Below are 14,884 nucleotides of genomic sequence, written 5' to 3'. Positions count from 1 at the left end.
CTTCATGGTGTTCACTGGAATAGACCAGATGCTCCGCCGGCGGCGGGGATTTCCAAGCTACTCGTGGACCGGCTGGAGAGGCGGAATCTTGATTCAACGTCGCGAAATGCTACAATTTGGGGATCTTAACAGATGGTTGGCGGATAGTACATGGATCATATGGTACAAGAGAAGCCCCTCAGGTGTCGTCAATCCCATTTGGGATCCCTCGGCAAACGACTCCTTCCCCATCGGAGATCATAGTATCCCAGGATACAGGAAGCGACGTCCGTTTAAACCGCCAAATGGTTTGCTAGCTGGCCTTTTAGTATCACGAACATACCCTACTGAGGATCTCCCATATCAGCTTCCAAGCTTGGATTACCCGTTCCTACAGTTCTGGACTCTATCCTTAAACTTTAAAATCCGAATGAAGAACATCTTTGAAGGAGAGGTGTCGATTTTGGCCCGGCATGGGAACGTCATTGGTGAAGCTCATCTAGACGCATTGGAAGAAACGTCCATGTTTGAATCCGAGGGCCCATTTGAGTTTGCGTTACTTTCAGAGGCCTGGATGATAATTAGTTACGGTGATTCCTCGCACGATAGCACAAAATACTTTGTGATGCTTCTTGAATGTAACGGCCCAGTTGCCGAAAGGAGAGGGCTTGGCTGGATCAACAACACGGCGCTCGAGGACGGGTATGGGCCTGGACCAGAGTGGAAAGAATTTATTCTTGGGTAATCCAAACTCAACAAAAGTAGACTGTCAGTATACTCAATTTTTACTGAAGAGTTTTCTTTGTTTTGCAGAAGATGCTTGGGGAAATAAGGTTGCGAAATAGGTAGATTTCCAAAGTAGTGTGCCCTTCTGATACATGTAAAATTTTTCTTATCTTCTCTCCGTTTTACTTTTCTCCTAGGTTTATCAACACACTCCGATTGTTCTGTTATTTCAGGCTGTTCTTAGGCGAAGCGCTGTAGACGCTGTGTCTTTCTGTTCCGCTAGCATTTATTTTCATGAGCACATTCCCACTCCCCAAACTGAAGCCCACAACACAATGACCCACAACAAAAGAGCTCCACTGACTGCCAGGTTTCCCACGAAACAAAAGAATTCAGAATCAAGCACCCATCAGCCAATGGCACCGCTTCAGCCGCCCGGCTAGCTCAATCGGTAGAGCGTGAGACTCTTAATCTCAAGGTTGTGGGTTCGACCCCCACGTCGGGCTCAATTCCCGTCAGCGGTTGACAAGCGTATCTTTTTGTAGTTTTTTTTTTCTTCTTTTCTTGCAATTAGGTATCTTGACTAACATGAGACTACACACCGCAGGTCGGTTGCCTCGTGTAATCTCCTTTCCCACTCTGACTGCAGGTTTCATGCAACACATGTCCGGGGTAGTTGGATTGAAGATGTAGCCCAGTTTTGATTTTTAGGAGCTGACTTTTAATCATAGTCGATGCTACACAGCCTAAGCAAGATAGGACAGGATAATAAGCTTCTACCGGAACTATAACTCTATGCGAGTGCGTGGATGTTGGCACCGTTCGTTCAACCGTCCTTCGTTGCCATCAGCTGACAGGTTGATGTTTCCGCAGGGACTCTCGGATGATGCCTGCCACATCTTCGCGGGTCCCTGGGAGAACGTCTGTGGCAATAGTCAGCTGCATCTTTTAATGCTGGTGGCCCAAGTCTTTGAGAGACCGAGCAGTACTCAAGGTTTCGCGGTATCCATTCATTCAAGTGCCTATGAAGCTCGCACCGTAGGAAGTTACATATCCGACAGTAAGGCTTATTGGGAGTTGTAGGTTCCCCAGCTGATGCTGACTTTTGGTCAACGTTTGCTCTGTTATCTGCTTCGAAGCTCGTGAGGCCCGATTCTTTGTCAATCGTTGCCGTCGCAAGTCCCCATACCCATTCGATATCATTCAATTTGTCTCGTCCCGTGGAAAGTGGAACAGAGCCATGTCTGCGTTGGTGAATCGCAAAGAAGTGTCGGTTGGTCAAACCAAAGCACGTACTGTCGATCCGATCCAAGAAATCTACGATGTAGTGGTGGATTTCCGGAGGAAGATCGGTAATCCTCAGTTGAGACTGCGTGGGAAGATTTTGGCATTGACATCCAAGATGGATACCAGTATCTGGAGAATCCATGCCTGCTCAATGCGAATATGGAGGTAGGAAACGTAACAGGGTATTGGTGTCGCCTGGGCCCGCAACTCGTATAACGATGTTTTGGTAGTGGTGCTATTCGACTTTTTGAGGATGAGCTACCGATTGATTGTCCGTCACTAGATTCTGTGAATTTTCTTTGGAGAACAAAACTTTGAACCACAATCAATAGTATTTGACTGTAAGCAGTGTTCTCAGGTATATGAAGTGGTCTCGTTTACCGCAGGTACATGTGCTTGCTCTAAGGGAAACAAAGCACGTGTTGCGAGGATGTCTTGGATGACAGGCTTGTTGAATTACTATCGCTCAAATGGGATGGAGAGGCAGGCTGCTATTTAACCCACTCACGATATCTTTCCGTCTCATACCTCTTCTCACCGAAATCCTTTACCCCGCATCATGTCTCTCATGGAAGTAAGGCAGGGCAGAAACACGATGAGGAGCCCAACATAGTCGACCCAATGACAGTCACGATGGTTTAAACACGTACCCATCACGTGTGTAAGCCGACGTCTGAGCCTGCCTTCTGCCAAGTGCAAATTGCCACACACACGGCCAATATGTACCACATGAGTTTACGCGAAGCAGGGCTAAGCCTAGTGATTTTATTATCGTGAGATTTCAAAAAGACGATTGGAATTCCAGCTCAACATGTCAGATACAGCCACATTACATACGGGACGGTGAGTGGTTGGAAGTAAGACGCTAACTGTTTTTATCTACGACACCGCAACGGTACTGGGGGTGGCTATGAAGGATCGGCAACTTGTACAGTACCTTCTTCTGAGACAACGACTTCCGGACCCGGCAAAGTGATTGCGTATGGTGCCCTTGCTTAGTGTAACCTCATCTCAGAGTGGCTTGGACAGGCGTCTGCTCGTTGGACCTCTTGTTGAAAAGGAAGGCTTACTTAGTTTGATTCACCATGGGTAAGCATCCAAGTACGTAACACGATGCCCGATGCATCAAATTTTGGGCCTGCTCTGAGAGAAGGGCAAAGTAAAACGAGAAAAATAATTGCCGCCAATAACAGTATTGTTATTAGTCTTCCCCCTAAGAAGTCTATGTAAGCTTGCTACTCATATCACAATCAATAGCAACTACCATGGTGATTCTGCCTCTCGTTCATTTCAATTTCGATTTTAGGAGGTAAGCCTAGCCATGCTGTTGATAAATAGACCGAGAAAGAGAAGAAAAGAGGCATACAGAAGATACCGCCCGGCCTCAGTGGCCCCGGCCTCAGTGGCCCCGGCCATTTGGCTACTTGTTTAAGACACGATCGGCGTGCTGTGGTAGGTCAGCTACGTAGGCGGGGTAGGCTGAGTTGAGGCAACAGGAAGGATGGGACAGGGGAGGAAATCTGGGGGAAGCTCAATGTTCTGAATACAAAGAGCTGGGCATATTTTCACTAGGGTCGTAAAGCTGATTGGGTGTGTTGTCTGGACCTGAACCACGAGGCGCTTCACTAATTTGACACTATTACAGCCAGGTAATCTTCGTGTTGGCTTTGTCGAGAGCAGGACTGTAACCAATACTGAACTTATTTTGAATATAACGGTATGCACCAAGATAGCTTAACTTGAGAATGTCTTTAATAGGTACTGTATTCAACATTGATCTTCTTCTTGGCTATACGTAATATCAATGATCAACCCGCGTCATTCTCTAGATTTCCTCCTTGATTGTAAATGCTTGAAACCTGTTCATGGCAGGTGTTGTATCATCGGGTTCGGTATACTTATTATATGCTGATGCCTAATCGTTACGCCTAAGCAAAGTTATCTTTGAGATTGCTGGGGCAGTCGTAGGTATTTGAATTGGCTTACGGTAGTACCCAAATGTGATAAAAGCCGATCGTTTTAAACGCCATAGTGACAGATGAAGAGCTTGAGCTGAAAATTGTGCCGCAGTTGTTTGCATGGGCCGAGAGAATCATCGAGAACACAAAAGCAATCTCTCTCTGATCATAGGCTCAAGTTACTTGGTTAATGACAACATGCTGGCCTCCGGTATCCTATCGACTGCGGCATGGCAACAGATACGAACCATTCCATTTTAAGACCCAACTTTCTCCAGATACTAAATAACATAATGCTCGCTATTCGAGTGAAAGTTACAGCACCCATGCTTGATGGTTCGTACCCCTTAGGCTATGCACCAGTTGCCATGCCGCAGTCGATGAGATACCTGAGAGCGTTCCCCCTTATCATGAGATGAGTTTATTCCTGTCACAAAAATGGACAGTCCAGGACGCGATTTACGCCGTCGACAATCCTTCAGCAACAACGACAATTACATTTTGCAACCCAAGAGCATCAATACGTATTTAGGCCCACTGGGACGGCATCACCACACAGCGAGTCATCAAGGTATTGTATGATCCAACAATCAACAAAGCTTCAGGGGTATTTAATTCGTTAAAGCGTCAAAATTTACATGCCGGAGTAGGCGTTCAGCGCCAGCTGGCCACCCAGATGGGCATACAAGACATTGCTCCCTGCGGGGATCTCCTCGTTCTTAATCAGGGCCATCATGCCCGCCAGACTCTTTCCCTCGTAGACGGGGTCCGTGATGAAGCCCTCGGTGCTGGCGCCAAACTTGATGGCGTCAATGGTAACCTGGTCGGGAACACCGTAGATGCCGCCGTGGAAGCGGTCATCCAGGATAATGTCCGCCTCAGTGATGTCACCCTCCTCAAGACCGATCTTGACACCAGTGTTCTTCGCGATGCGCAGCACCTGGTCGAAAGTCTGCTTTACTGTGGCAGAGGCATCGATACCGATAACCTTGCGCTTGCGCGAGCCATTCTTCTCCGCGAGCTTGAAGCCGGCGACCATACCAGCCATGGTGGATCCGGTAACGGCGCAGACGATGATGGTGTCAAAGAAGACGCCCAGCTCCTTCTCCTGAGCCTCGACCTCGAATGCCCAGCGGGCAAAACCAAGACCGCCAAGAGGGTGGTCGGAGGCACCGGCAGGGATGTAGTACGGCTTGCGGCCGGCGGCCTGGAGCTCTTCCTTGAGAGAGGCGAGGGTGTTCTTGTGCTCAATACCGAACTTGGAGGGGTCCAGACGGACATCGGCACCCATGAGGCGGGACAGCTGGAGGTTGCCGACCTTGTCGTAGACAGGGTCCTCCCAGTCAACCCACTTCTCCTGCACAAGGGCGGCCTTGAGGCCGAGCTTGGCGGCGACAGCCGTCACCTGACGGGTGTGGTTGGATTGGACACCACCGATGCTGACGAGGGTATCGCAACCTTGGGCGAGAGCATCAGAAGCAAGATATCTGATGTTGTCAGTATACAAGCCCCAGGAAACTTAAAGAATACCATGGACTTACTCAAGCTTGCGGGTCTTGTTACCGCCGTAGGCTAGACCAGAGTTGCAGTCCTCACGCTTCGCATAAACATTGACCTTACCACCCAAAGCAGCGGATATGCGGGGGAGGGGCTCAATGGGAGAGGGGCCGAAGAGGAAGGATTCCCTCGGGATGCTAGCGAAAGGCTCTGGGAGGAGAGACATTTTGATGATGGTTGTTATGCAGAAAGGGGTATCTAAGGAAGAAAGAAGGGACTGTAGAAGACCATCTGAGGGAATCAATGGCGAACAGATGCCGTCTTTAATAACACGATGGCGATACCTTGAGGACAGCGACGTCGGAAAGTCGAAGCCAAGACTAATAAGCTGACTCGAGGGGTAAACGCGGGCGGGTGGATAGTAATGGTCCACCGTTATCTGCAACGGGAAGAGGCGGGATTGTGGAGGCTATGATCAATGTCCTATCGACGAGGTAACGACTGTTGCTAAAAATGATGTTTACTGAACGGTTCACAGATTTTTTTGAGATTTTAATAGATAGAAAGTTAGCTTGAAATATGACAGGAGCTGTTTTGTTGCCCAAGACTTATACACAGCGAGATGGCAGATTTGCTTGATGTCACTGAACGTCATTCTCATTACTGAGGCCTTTGCCCCTCCATCTTCGCGTTTTACTGTGTCTCAGGGAACCCCTCCCCCTCCTCTCAGGGAAGACAGGTGCCCCGCAGTCGCTAATTCGGTCACATCATACGCGGGGTGTTCACTGTTCCAGCCAGCAACGACCCCGCGATGGCGCGACCGGAAAACCACGCGATTTCGGGCAACCCTACGGAGAAGCCGGGAAACTGGGTTTCCCGCGGGAAATTGGCGGGCAACTTCGCCGAACTAACGAGATCGGAGGACTTGCCCGGGGCACGGAATCCGCTCACTTCCCGGAGGTCGGAATCAGCTTTAGTTCTGTAAGGACTTCGAACGTGATTATTCTCATTTCATAATGGTTTGAGACTTTTCTTTTGGTTCATGAGCAATTTTACTTTTTTTATTCATTTATACTTTGCAGTGTGACTATTTTCTTTTCTCCCTATCCTCCACACGCAAATGGCAATGAACGAAACGACAAGACATATGTTTTATTCCCCTTTGAATCCTTTTCCTCCCGGTGTTCCATCTCATCAACACAGGATTGTGAGATGACTGCGATGTGTGCGTTTCTTCGTAATCAATTTTCGCTGCGAACAAATGCATGGAGCTAATAACATCCATGTAGTTTATACAAGCAGAGTTTCCAAACAGTAGATCCCGTCAGGGTTCGTTTACTCGGCGTCAAGCGGCGCGCGAGGAGGAGTGTTGTTGACCTGGATGCCACCGCGCTTCTTCTCCTTGCTGTCGGGGAACGGCAAAGCCCATCCGCCCTCCGTCTCGGGCGTCGACAGCCACAGACGAAGCAAGTGGCGTCTGGGCGCAGGGGGAGGGTAGTCCCTGTACGCCGTTCGGGCATGCAGCAAGTGCGCATTGCTTAGGAACTGGATGTCGCCAACCTCCAAAATCATGTGCAACGCAAGCTTCTGGCAAGTGTCCTCAAGAGTCTTGAGAGCATGCAGTTGCTCCTCGCTCAGCGGCGGGATAATGCCCTTGTCGGAGAACCGCGTGAGCGAGCGCACATAGTACGGATCCCACTTGCAGTACACGCGCTGCTGTCCACCGTTCTCGATGTAGAACACGGGCTGCTTCGTCCACTCTTCTTGACCTTCAGACACCTCACCCTTGCGGTCGAAGTACCACACGGGCTTGGTCAACAGCTCGGCAACCTCTGGGTGAGAGCGCTGCAGCTCGTTCCAGACGGCGTGGATGCTGACGAGATCACTCTCGCCACCCTCGGCAGCGCGGTGAACGCAGAGAAGGCCGACAAGGTCGCCGTCGTCGGCGTGGAAAAATTGCCGAGCCGTGGTGCGGTAGATTCGCACCTTGTCAATCTGAGTCGGGTCATCGCCGACGTCCTTAACATGTCCCAGCACGTGGCCGCGGCCGTTCTGAGAGACAAAGTAGCCAAGGTATGTACCGAGGCCCATGTATCCGACGGCTGTCTTGTGAGGGCCCCATTCTTGTGCAGGGAACCCCTTGAAGAGAATGAAGCCCTTGCCGTTGAGGAGATCCTCGCGGAGATCGGTAAGCGCCTTGCCCAATGTAGGGAGAGGAAAGTTGCTCTGCAAGGAGGAGAGTTAGTATCGTCGATGGAAATACAGGTCAATTGGCGTTACTGGGCACCGTAGTTGACATACCTTGGAGATGCCCGTCAGCGGGGTACCACTGGCGATAAAAGCATCAGATGTGCGGCCAAGCTCTTCGACCTCTTCGGGGGTGAAGCGGTGCGTCCACTTCTCGGGGTGGTTCTCAAACTCCTCTTTTTGCCAGACCGTTCGGCCTGTAATCTCCTTGGGGAACTCCTCATACGGTCGCAGGGTATCGTAGAGGGGGTTGTGCTGTCCCGAGGTTCTAATGCCATCGGGGAAGATGTCGCGGGGAGCATCGTCATTCTTGCCCTTCCAGGGCGTGACAGGAGCCTGGGCAGGCTCGTCAATGAGAATACCCGGTGCCATGGCTAACACAGAGTTTTTGGGTATCAAATGTGTGTTTAAGAACTACAATGAGGGGAAAAGAAGACGGTGCTCAATGATTGATTTTGAAGGATTTGGAGAAAGGGAACACGGAAGAAAAGAGAGCAATGATCTACCCCTCACTCGCCAGAAACTCTGACGCCGCAAGGGGGCCTTGCGCTCTTTATCACCGGCAACCAGTCCATTGGGATGGAGGGTTCGAGGGGCTCGAGAGGTTGTCGAGCTCGACGCAACAGATGGCGTGCTCAGGGACCCATATCGCGAAGCTCGTCCGATGACGCGAGACAATATGGGTGTGGGGTTCGCCGATCGGGATGCCCCGCAGCGCCGATGTCGTGCTCCGTGGTTACGGTAGACGGAGCCGGGGTCTTCTTAAGCTTTACAGTGCTATTCCAAAAAGAAAAATCTCTCAAATCGTACCATCTGTTTCTTCGTCGCTTGCAGTTCCCCCATGTCTGAAATCTCCGCCTGTACCCGTAGTAATTTGTTAACCGACTGGTAGGACACGTTCGCAACGTGGCGGTTTAAATGCTCCGATTGTAGGGTGTCTTCGGCACACCATCTCATGGGACTAGTCTAGTTGCGTTATCCCACCCCAGTAAGAACACTGCAAGTTGACGTCCTCAATGCCTGTCTGTTCTTTAACGGCGTGGAAAGCAGTACATGGTTCCGCCGCCAGCCGAAGAATCTTTCCTGAGCTTCATACCTGCCGAGTAAGTATTAGCGGCATGAATTACATTCTCAACTCGTTCTTAGATTGCCGCAGCTCCTCATTTCTCATAGATGGACTTGAGCCATTTCTCGAGGCTTTGGCACAATTAGCCAAGATGCTGTTACCCCGAAATGACGGGTCGATGAGGATCTGATCACCACTGAAGCGACTCATTGATGGTTTTCTGGGCGTTAAAATGCCTGTTTTCCGCAAGAGCTAAAAGAATCTTCCTCCCCGCGTTCGAGTGTATGAATTGGTATTTCATGCGACTAGCTGACACTCATCAGTTACACTTGGAGGCTTTTTGAACTTTCAGAGTGGCATATAGTCCAGGTCATCCATGCCAAATCTCTTCAATCCATCAAATTCAATACTGCGGACAGTAAATGTCGATTTTTCAAAGGCTATGAGACCAATAACCACAACAAAAAGGCGGTGACAATACAGTTATAGGCAGGTAGCCTCGCCGTTTTGAGCATCGCAAACTAATCGCAAACTAAACCCGGGGTACCCGCAAGGATCCGTACGATAGCAATATTTGGAATTTTATCCTGAGCCTGAACCAGGCTGACAGATGACTTTACCTCTTCCTTGCCCTCTACATTCACTTTCTTTCCAAGGGTATTCTAATTCTTCAACGGAATCCCCTGCTTTCCTAAACCATTGTTGCTTGTAGATGTACCGGCGATACCACCTCACCATACGCGTGGCCCAGCCGTGTCACCCTCTTTACGCCTACAATCTTCCCCCTGAGGAGAACTTTCGCAGACTCACAACCAATGACTTTACCAACAATAGCCTCAGCGAATCTGTTGATTTTATTGTTACGCCGCGGGAACACTGCAGCTCGGCCGCTTGGACATCATAAGAAAATGGCGTTCTCAATCCCCCAAGACTTTTTTTTCACGGTCGCTGACGGGCCCATGATTATATCGCCTTCTGTTCTCCCGGCACCTTCTTACAATTGAGCGATGAGACTGCCGCCTATTCAAGTCCACCATCGGTAAATCCCCGATACGCGCAATTGCGGTGACCTGTCAACCTCTCAGGGATACTCAAGAACAGCCCACAGAGACGGATGACAGCAGTTTGCGCGAGATGCGACGGCATCGATGAAGTGTATGGTCCCATTTTTATGCTGGCCATGTTGGTCGGATCAACTGTTGACTGTGATGACGGCGTTGATACCATCACTTGGGTTGGCTGTTGTGCTGCTCTTGTGAAAGGCAACGATGCCCCTACTCGGAACTAGGCATTCCTTGAACCTATCATGGGTGTTATGGTTTGCGACTTCTTTTCCCTGCGGCAGCGTAAAGTTAAGTTATTACTGAGTTATCACATCTATTTCACTCTGAAGGCTCGGAACTTTGGTACTGGCATCGTACGAATTGGCGAGTGAGTCTCTGCTGAGCAGCTGAATGGGCGCCGACTATCGGTGGTTTAATGTTGATTATTTGGAATGACAGTGATGCCAATGATGTAACATATGAGTTATACTTTTTACGTCTTTTATTGGGTTCCTTGTATCATTCGCTCTTTTCTATCCTGTCATTTCCTCTTTCCTCCCCCACCTCTTGATGAGTTTGATGAATAGTACAAGCACGGCATATTCATTGCACTGGAGGCCGTTAAACTGGTTATTATGCTTACTGAAGATTCAGGTGCCCGGGTGTTTGGGAAAGAAGCGGTGATTGACACTCAAGTCAACGAGATTTGCAGCGCCGATGTCGTGGGAAGTCACAAATAGTAACATTTGAGATAAAGGTGAATGAAGTTCAACCTCTAGACAGTCGACAAGGGAATGAGATAGGTGGAGAAGTTACGCCTAGGCTGGCTGAAAGCGTTGTTCCCCGTCAGTAATACTGTAATGCCATGTACTAGTGCATTTGAATATATCCCAATCTAGACCAAACCCCATACACAGCTTCGCTATCACCCATTTACTAGCTAAGTTGCTCGGCTTAGACTGGAAGTTTAAATCCTGTTTTCCTCCGCTTCTGAAAAACACCGTCGGGGTCAACTTTCATTGCAACAAGCTTGAGAAACGCAATATTGTCATCTCCATAAGTAGCAATCGGATCCTGGTCAGCCCAAGCATAGTTGAGATACGTCCATTCTTTGTAGACTCCAAGCTTCTTAGCATGTGCGTTGATGTCCTTGCGGTATTGCAGCGCCAGTGGAAGAATCTTTTTCTGGGTTTCGAGGGTATCAGTGGTCAGAACGATGAGCCAGTTGGTTGTAGGCCCATCAGCAACCACGTGCTCGAGACCCAGGACATTCCCGCCTTTCCTAAGACCGTGGGCCACCATTGACTGGGTGAACGGTTGCAATTGGACAAGGACATCAAATTTTGCCTTTGGTGCCGCTTCCTCCATCATCGTACCGTACTGCTGAAGCTTCTTGTCGATAAAATCCATCATACGAAAATCATTTCTGAACTGGCCTACAATCCAGTTGGCACTAGTAGCCATAACAATTATACGTAAGTCGACTAAGTTTGAGGTAACTCTTTGGGTTTAAAAGGAGGGAGGACTTACTAAAGACCAAGCGGGGTTGGCCCAGTGAACTCCGGCACTATCTCTGCGACGGCTCCGAGGCGAAGCGTGCTTGAAGATGTAGGGATCGCCATGTACTTGTCAAAAGCCGGAGGAGCTTCTTTGGCATCTATGTTTGATAATATGGCACTATGGCCATACCCCTGACTACCCCAAGACATTGCCACAATGTTCTGGCTCGCAAGGTCCTTCGCCATGTTGTCGGCAAAATCGATATAGGCATTGAAGACGTTGTCTCTTTGGCTAAGATTATACCTGACCAGACCTCCCCACATATCTGTTGAGTTAACAACATCTAAATTGAGATTAACAATGATTCATACTACTAGGCAGGGGATCACCAGTAGCATGGTCAAATGCCTCTGGACATGAGAAGTTTAAACTTTCTTACACTGGTCTATTCGGGTCACAAATCCTAGGTTGCCGGAGCTACCTTTCAGGGCTTTCCAGAGATCGGCGTTATCTTTTGCATTAGCGTTTGTTATTGTGCCGTTGGCGAGCACGACTTCGAAATTGGCGACTGAGTCACACGCAAATCCGTGTGAATTGGTATGAAAAGAGTACTATCGAAAGTGAAATCAGCTAAGAATCTCCACATGTCCCAGGACTTGATTTGCCCAAAGGAAAGCTGTGTACTTACACCGCCACCAGTGACAAATCCACCTACGCCAACAACTGAGGCTCGACCTCCCACAGCAGTCACCCCATGATGAGCAAGCGAGGAAAAGACCATTTCCCAGTTAGATCCAGGCTGAATGGAAGCAATACCATTTGTTTTATTGTATGTTGTAGTGTTCATATAACCTAAGGAAGCCAACTGTTAATGCAAATGCTTCTAACCTTCGTCAAAAGTTGTGTTACCTAAGTCAACGGTGATGCCTTCAGCGCATCCACTAGATCCCTTGAAAGCTGAATGCGCACCGCTGCGTATTCCGAATGGACATTGGTGCTTGGAAATTATCACCGCTACACGTGACACATCAGACGTGGTGGTTGGCAGTACCATGCACCAGGGTTCCTGTGCCGCATTGGCGGAGTAGTAAGAGTCCAGGCGGGCAAGGTAAGGAATGCTTTTTGGAAAAAGGACTTTCTCCCTCAGGTCAGGATCTTTCGCAAGAGCAGAGCACTACTGTGGCTGTTAGTACGAGGACAGCGGTAAGCGTGTGCCACGTCTGGGGAAGAATCAAGAGTGAAGGGGGGTTGAGCTAACACAAATGCATTTTGGGTCATGGGCGTTACCAGCATTAGTGCCCAGTGCTAAAGAGAGCAAGAGGACAAGGATTGTTGGACTAGTAGGCATCTTCATGGTTGCTCGATTGAAACCGCTCTGATTCCTGCGCTTGCACTTGAATCGAATTAAGTTTGCTGGGCTTAATAGACAGACAATGCTAGACAAGAGTTAGCATTCTTGATTGAGTAGAACAATCAGCAACTAGGTACCGAATATCGGACGTCAAGCAGCGTTGAGTTGACTGTCAGAAGTCTTTTGTACTCGACTTACGGACTATGTTTACTGCATCATGCTCAGTCTACTCTTTTCAAATGTCTTAGTTCGAGGTGGTCTCCATATGGCTCTACTAAAGTCCCGAAAGTGTGGCGTGTAAGGCGCGCATGCAACCTCAAAATACGCCCGAAAGAGGTCCTTGCATAAATTGGCTGATGAATCTCAAGCAGTCAAAGTCATGTCTCTCCCTCAGCATGTAGTATTAGTGGAGCCATGCACCCAAAGTCTCTTGATACAAATAATTCAATGAGTCGACTACCCACGCGAGTGGACTTGCTTCAAGATGTTCGAAGGAGGTTGTCTCACTCCAAGCCTCCGAAGGGAGAGGTTTACTTTCCAAGATATACTGGATCCTATTTCATAAGGAAGCCGCTGGTAATAGCGTATGAACTTGGAAGAGACTGTCACTGCAAATTCCACGCACGCTTAGCAATTACATGGTGCTGAGGTCTATCAGACAAAAGTAGCTTCTATGATAAGGGGATGCTCAGATGTCGAATCATGACAGTATTTTCGATCAGGCCCGCAAATGCAAACTCTAGCTCTCAGATGACTACCAAGAAAAACTAGCGTTTAAGGATGATCATCTTTTAAAGGTTTGAGTGATCTGCGAAAGAATTGTCTCGTATTGCCTGCTTCAGCTGGATCGTATCCTATTGTTTCGCTGTCCATCCTAGAATCAAATCATTTGCAATCAAACCCCCACTTCATTCAACTTCCTTTTTTGTCAATGCAGGGCTTGCTCTGCCTGGCTCATCATGTTCAATGGCACCATCAGGTTTGCTGATCACGGATCGGATCGCGGATCATACAGAGAGATCATTGGTCATGCCGCTTAGACGGCGATGTTGGTGCAGCCTTTCATCTAAAAGCGGATGACATGTGGATACCACATCTGTGCCAATCTTTGCCAAGTATTCTGACATGCGGAGCTTGAGCTCAGTCTTTCGATAGTTCCCGCCAGACATCAAATGAGACCTGTGGATTGATCCGAGCAGAACATCCAACTCATGATTCGTAAGTTCTTGCAGGGTCAGTCCATTCCTTCCTCAAAGCTTCAATGGTACCCCGCAGAAGTTTTACGCAGCGTCCATGCTATGTAGTACATTTTTTTGGGCTCCAATGGTTTCGCTCTCAAACTATCGTTTGTCACGGGCCTTTTTCGCAACGTGTCTGCAGGGTTTCGACAGCTAGAAATGTTTGAATCCTTAGGATCTGGAAGCACTTGAACAAACCTTAACACAAATCCGGATAGAGTTCTTGGCATGCCGTCCCAGGATAAACGTTCTGATCTGTTTTTTCGCCGGAAATTTCCACGAATTACGGTACGGTGATCAGTAGGCACATAAAAGAATACCCCGCGGGTGCCGATGTTCGTATGTACGACCAAGGATGACAGCTTTGTTGTCGATACATTGGCACGTGGTTCAATGCTTGCTCACAAGAAGATTTGCTTACGCCAGTAATAATGCCTGAATGAAACCCGAGCGGCTAATCGCATCATGAATCAGTAATCCATCATCCATCATGAATCATGTCTCTTCGAAGTAGTCGAACTCATCTGATTCAGTGAGTCGGCATCTGACTAATAATACCAGTGGTACGTTGCAGTGGTTACATGATCTTGATCCATGGGGCAATCGTACCTTACTGTAGGTAGGCACATATGAGGAAGCCATCTCGGTAGCACATCTTGCTTCAGTGTCATTTTCACTAGGTCAGTAGCGATAAAGTAATAACCACCAAGATACATATCTGTGACAATGTTGAAAATAATGATATCATGAGGATAGAGGTGAGGGGAGACTTGGGTAAGGTTGATCAACAAGGTTGGCACCAAATACTTAGAAACAGGTCGACCTGCCCCAAGCTAGCTATCCTTTCTACCCGCAGATGAAGTAGTTTAATGGCCCAACAAAGTTTAACAGTGGTGTATGAACATTAACTATAACTTCCTACATATTATGGAGTGTACGCCCTCGAATTCAACTTTTCCCAAGCCTGGTGCAATCCGTCCTCATGAAGCACC

The 14,884-nt window shown here is 48.5% G+C and overlaps 4 protein-coding genes across 4 annotated transcripts; all 4 read right to left on the bottom strand.

Moving 5' to 3' along the window:
- Window positions 1–1,531: 1,531 nt before the first annotated feature.
- Window positions 1,532–2,134, bottom strand: CTRU02_213932 (putative F-box domain-containing protein; the record flags this gene model as incomplete). Its single annotated transcript, XM_036724487.1, has 1 exon — window positions 1,532–2,134. One exon carries the CDS (start codon window positions 2,132–2,134, stop codon window positions 1,532–1,534), a length of 603 nt encoding a protein of 200 aa, XP_036583606.1.
- Window positions 2,135–4,584: 2,450 nt separating this feature from the next.
- CTRU02_213931 (1-aminocyclopropane-1-carboxylate deaminase) lies at window positions 4,585–5,673 on the bottom strand (the record flags this gene model as incomplete). Its single annotated transcript, XM_036724486.1, has 2 exons — window positions 4,585–5,437; window positions 5,492–5,673. 2 exons carry the CDS (start codon window positions 5,671–5,673, stop codon window positions 4,585–4,587), a joined length of 1,035 nt encoding a protein of 344 aa, XP_036583605.1.
- A 1,109-nt stretch (window positions 5,674–6,782) lies between these two features.
- Window positions 6,783–8,066, bottom strand: CTRU02_213930 (uncharacterized protein; the record flags this gene model as incomplete). Its single annotated transcript, XM_036724485.1, has 2 exons — window positions 6,783–7,673; window positions 7,749–8,066. The coding sequence occupies 2 exons, from the start codon at window positions 8,064–8,066 to the stop codon at window positions 6,783–6,785; spliced, it is 1,209 nt and encodes a 402-aa protein (XP_036583604.1).
- Window positions 8,067–10,757: 2,691 nt separating this feature from the next.
- Window positions 10,758–12,657, bottom strand: CTRU02_213929 (FAD binding domain-containing protein; the record flags this gene model as incomplete). The annotated part of the gene is made up of 6 exons (XM_070206155.1): window positions 10,758–11,256; window positions 11,334–11,646; window positions 11,743–11,914; window positions 11,992–12,155; window positions 12,213–12,477; window positions 12,562–12,657. 6 exons carry the CDS (start codon window positions 12,655–12,657, stop codon window positions 10,758–10,760), a joined length of 1,509 nt encoding a protein of 502 aa, XP_070060187.1.
- Window positions 12,658–14,884: the final 2,227 nt, after the last annotated feature.

Source organism: Colletotrichum truncatum (genome assembly GCF_014235925.2).
Source record: "Colletotrichum truncatum strain CMES1059 chromosome Unknown Contig_0010, whole genome shotgun sequence".
NCBI classification, from domain to species: domain Eukaryota; kingdom Fungi; phylum Ascomycota; class Sordariomycetes; order Glomerellales; family Glomerellaceae; genus Colletotrichum; species Colletotrichum truncatum.
Note: the sequence above shows the minus strand (reverse complement) of the source record. Positions and strands in the feature narration are given on the sequence as shown.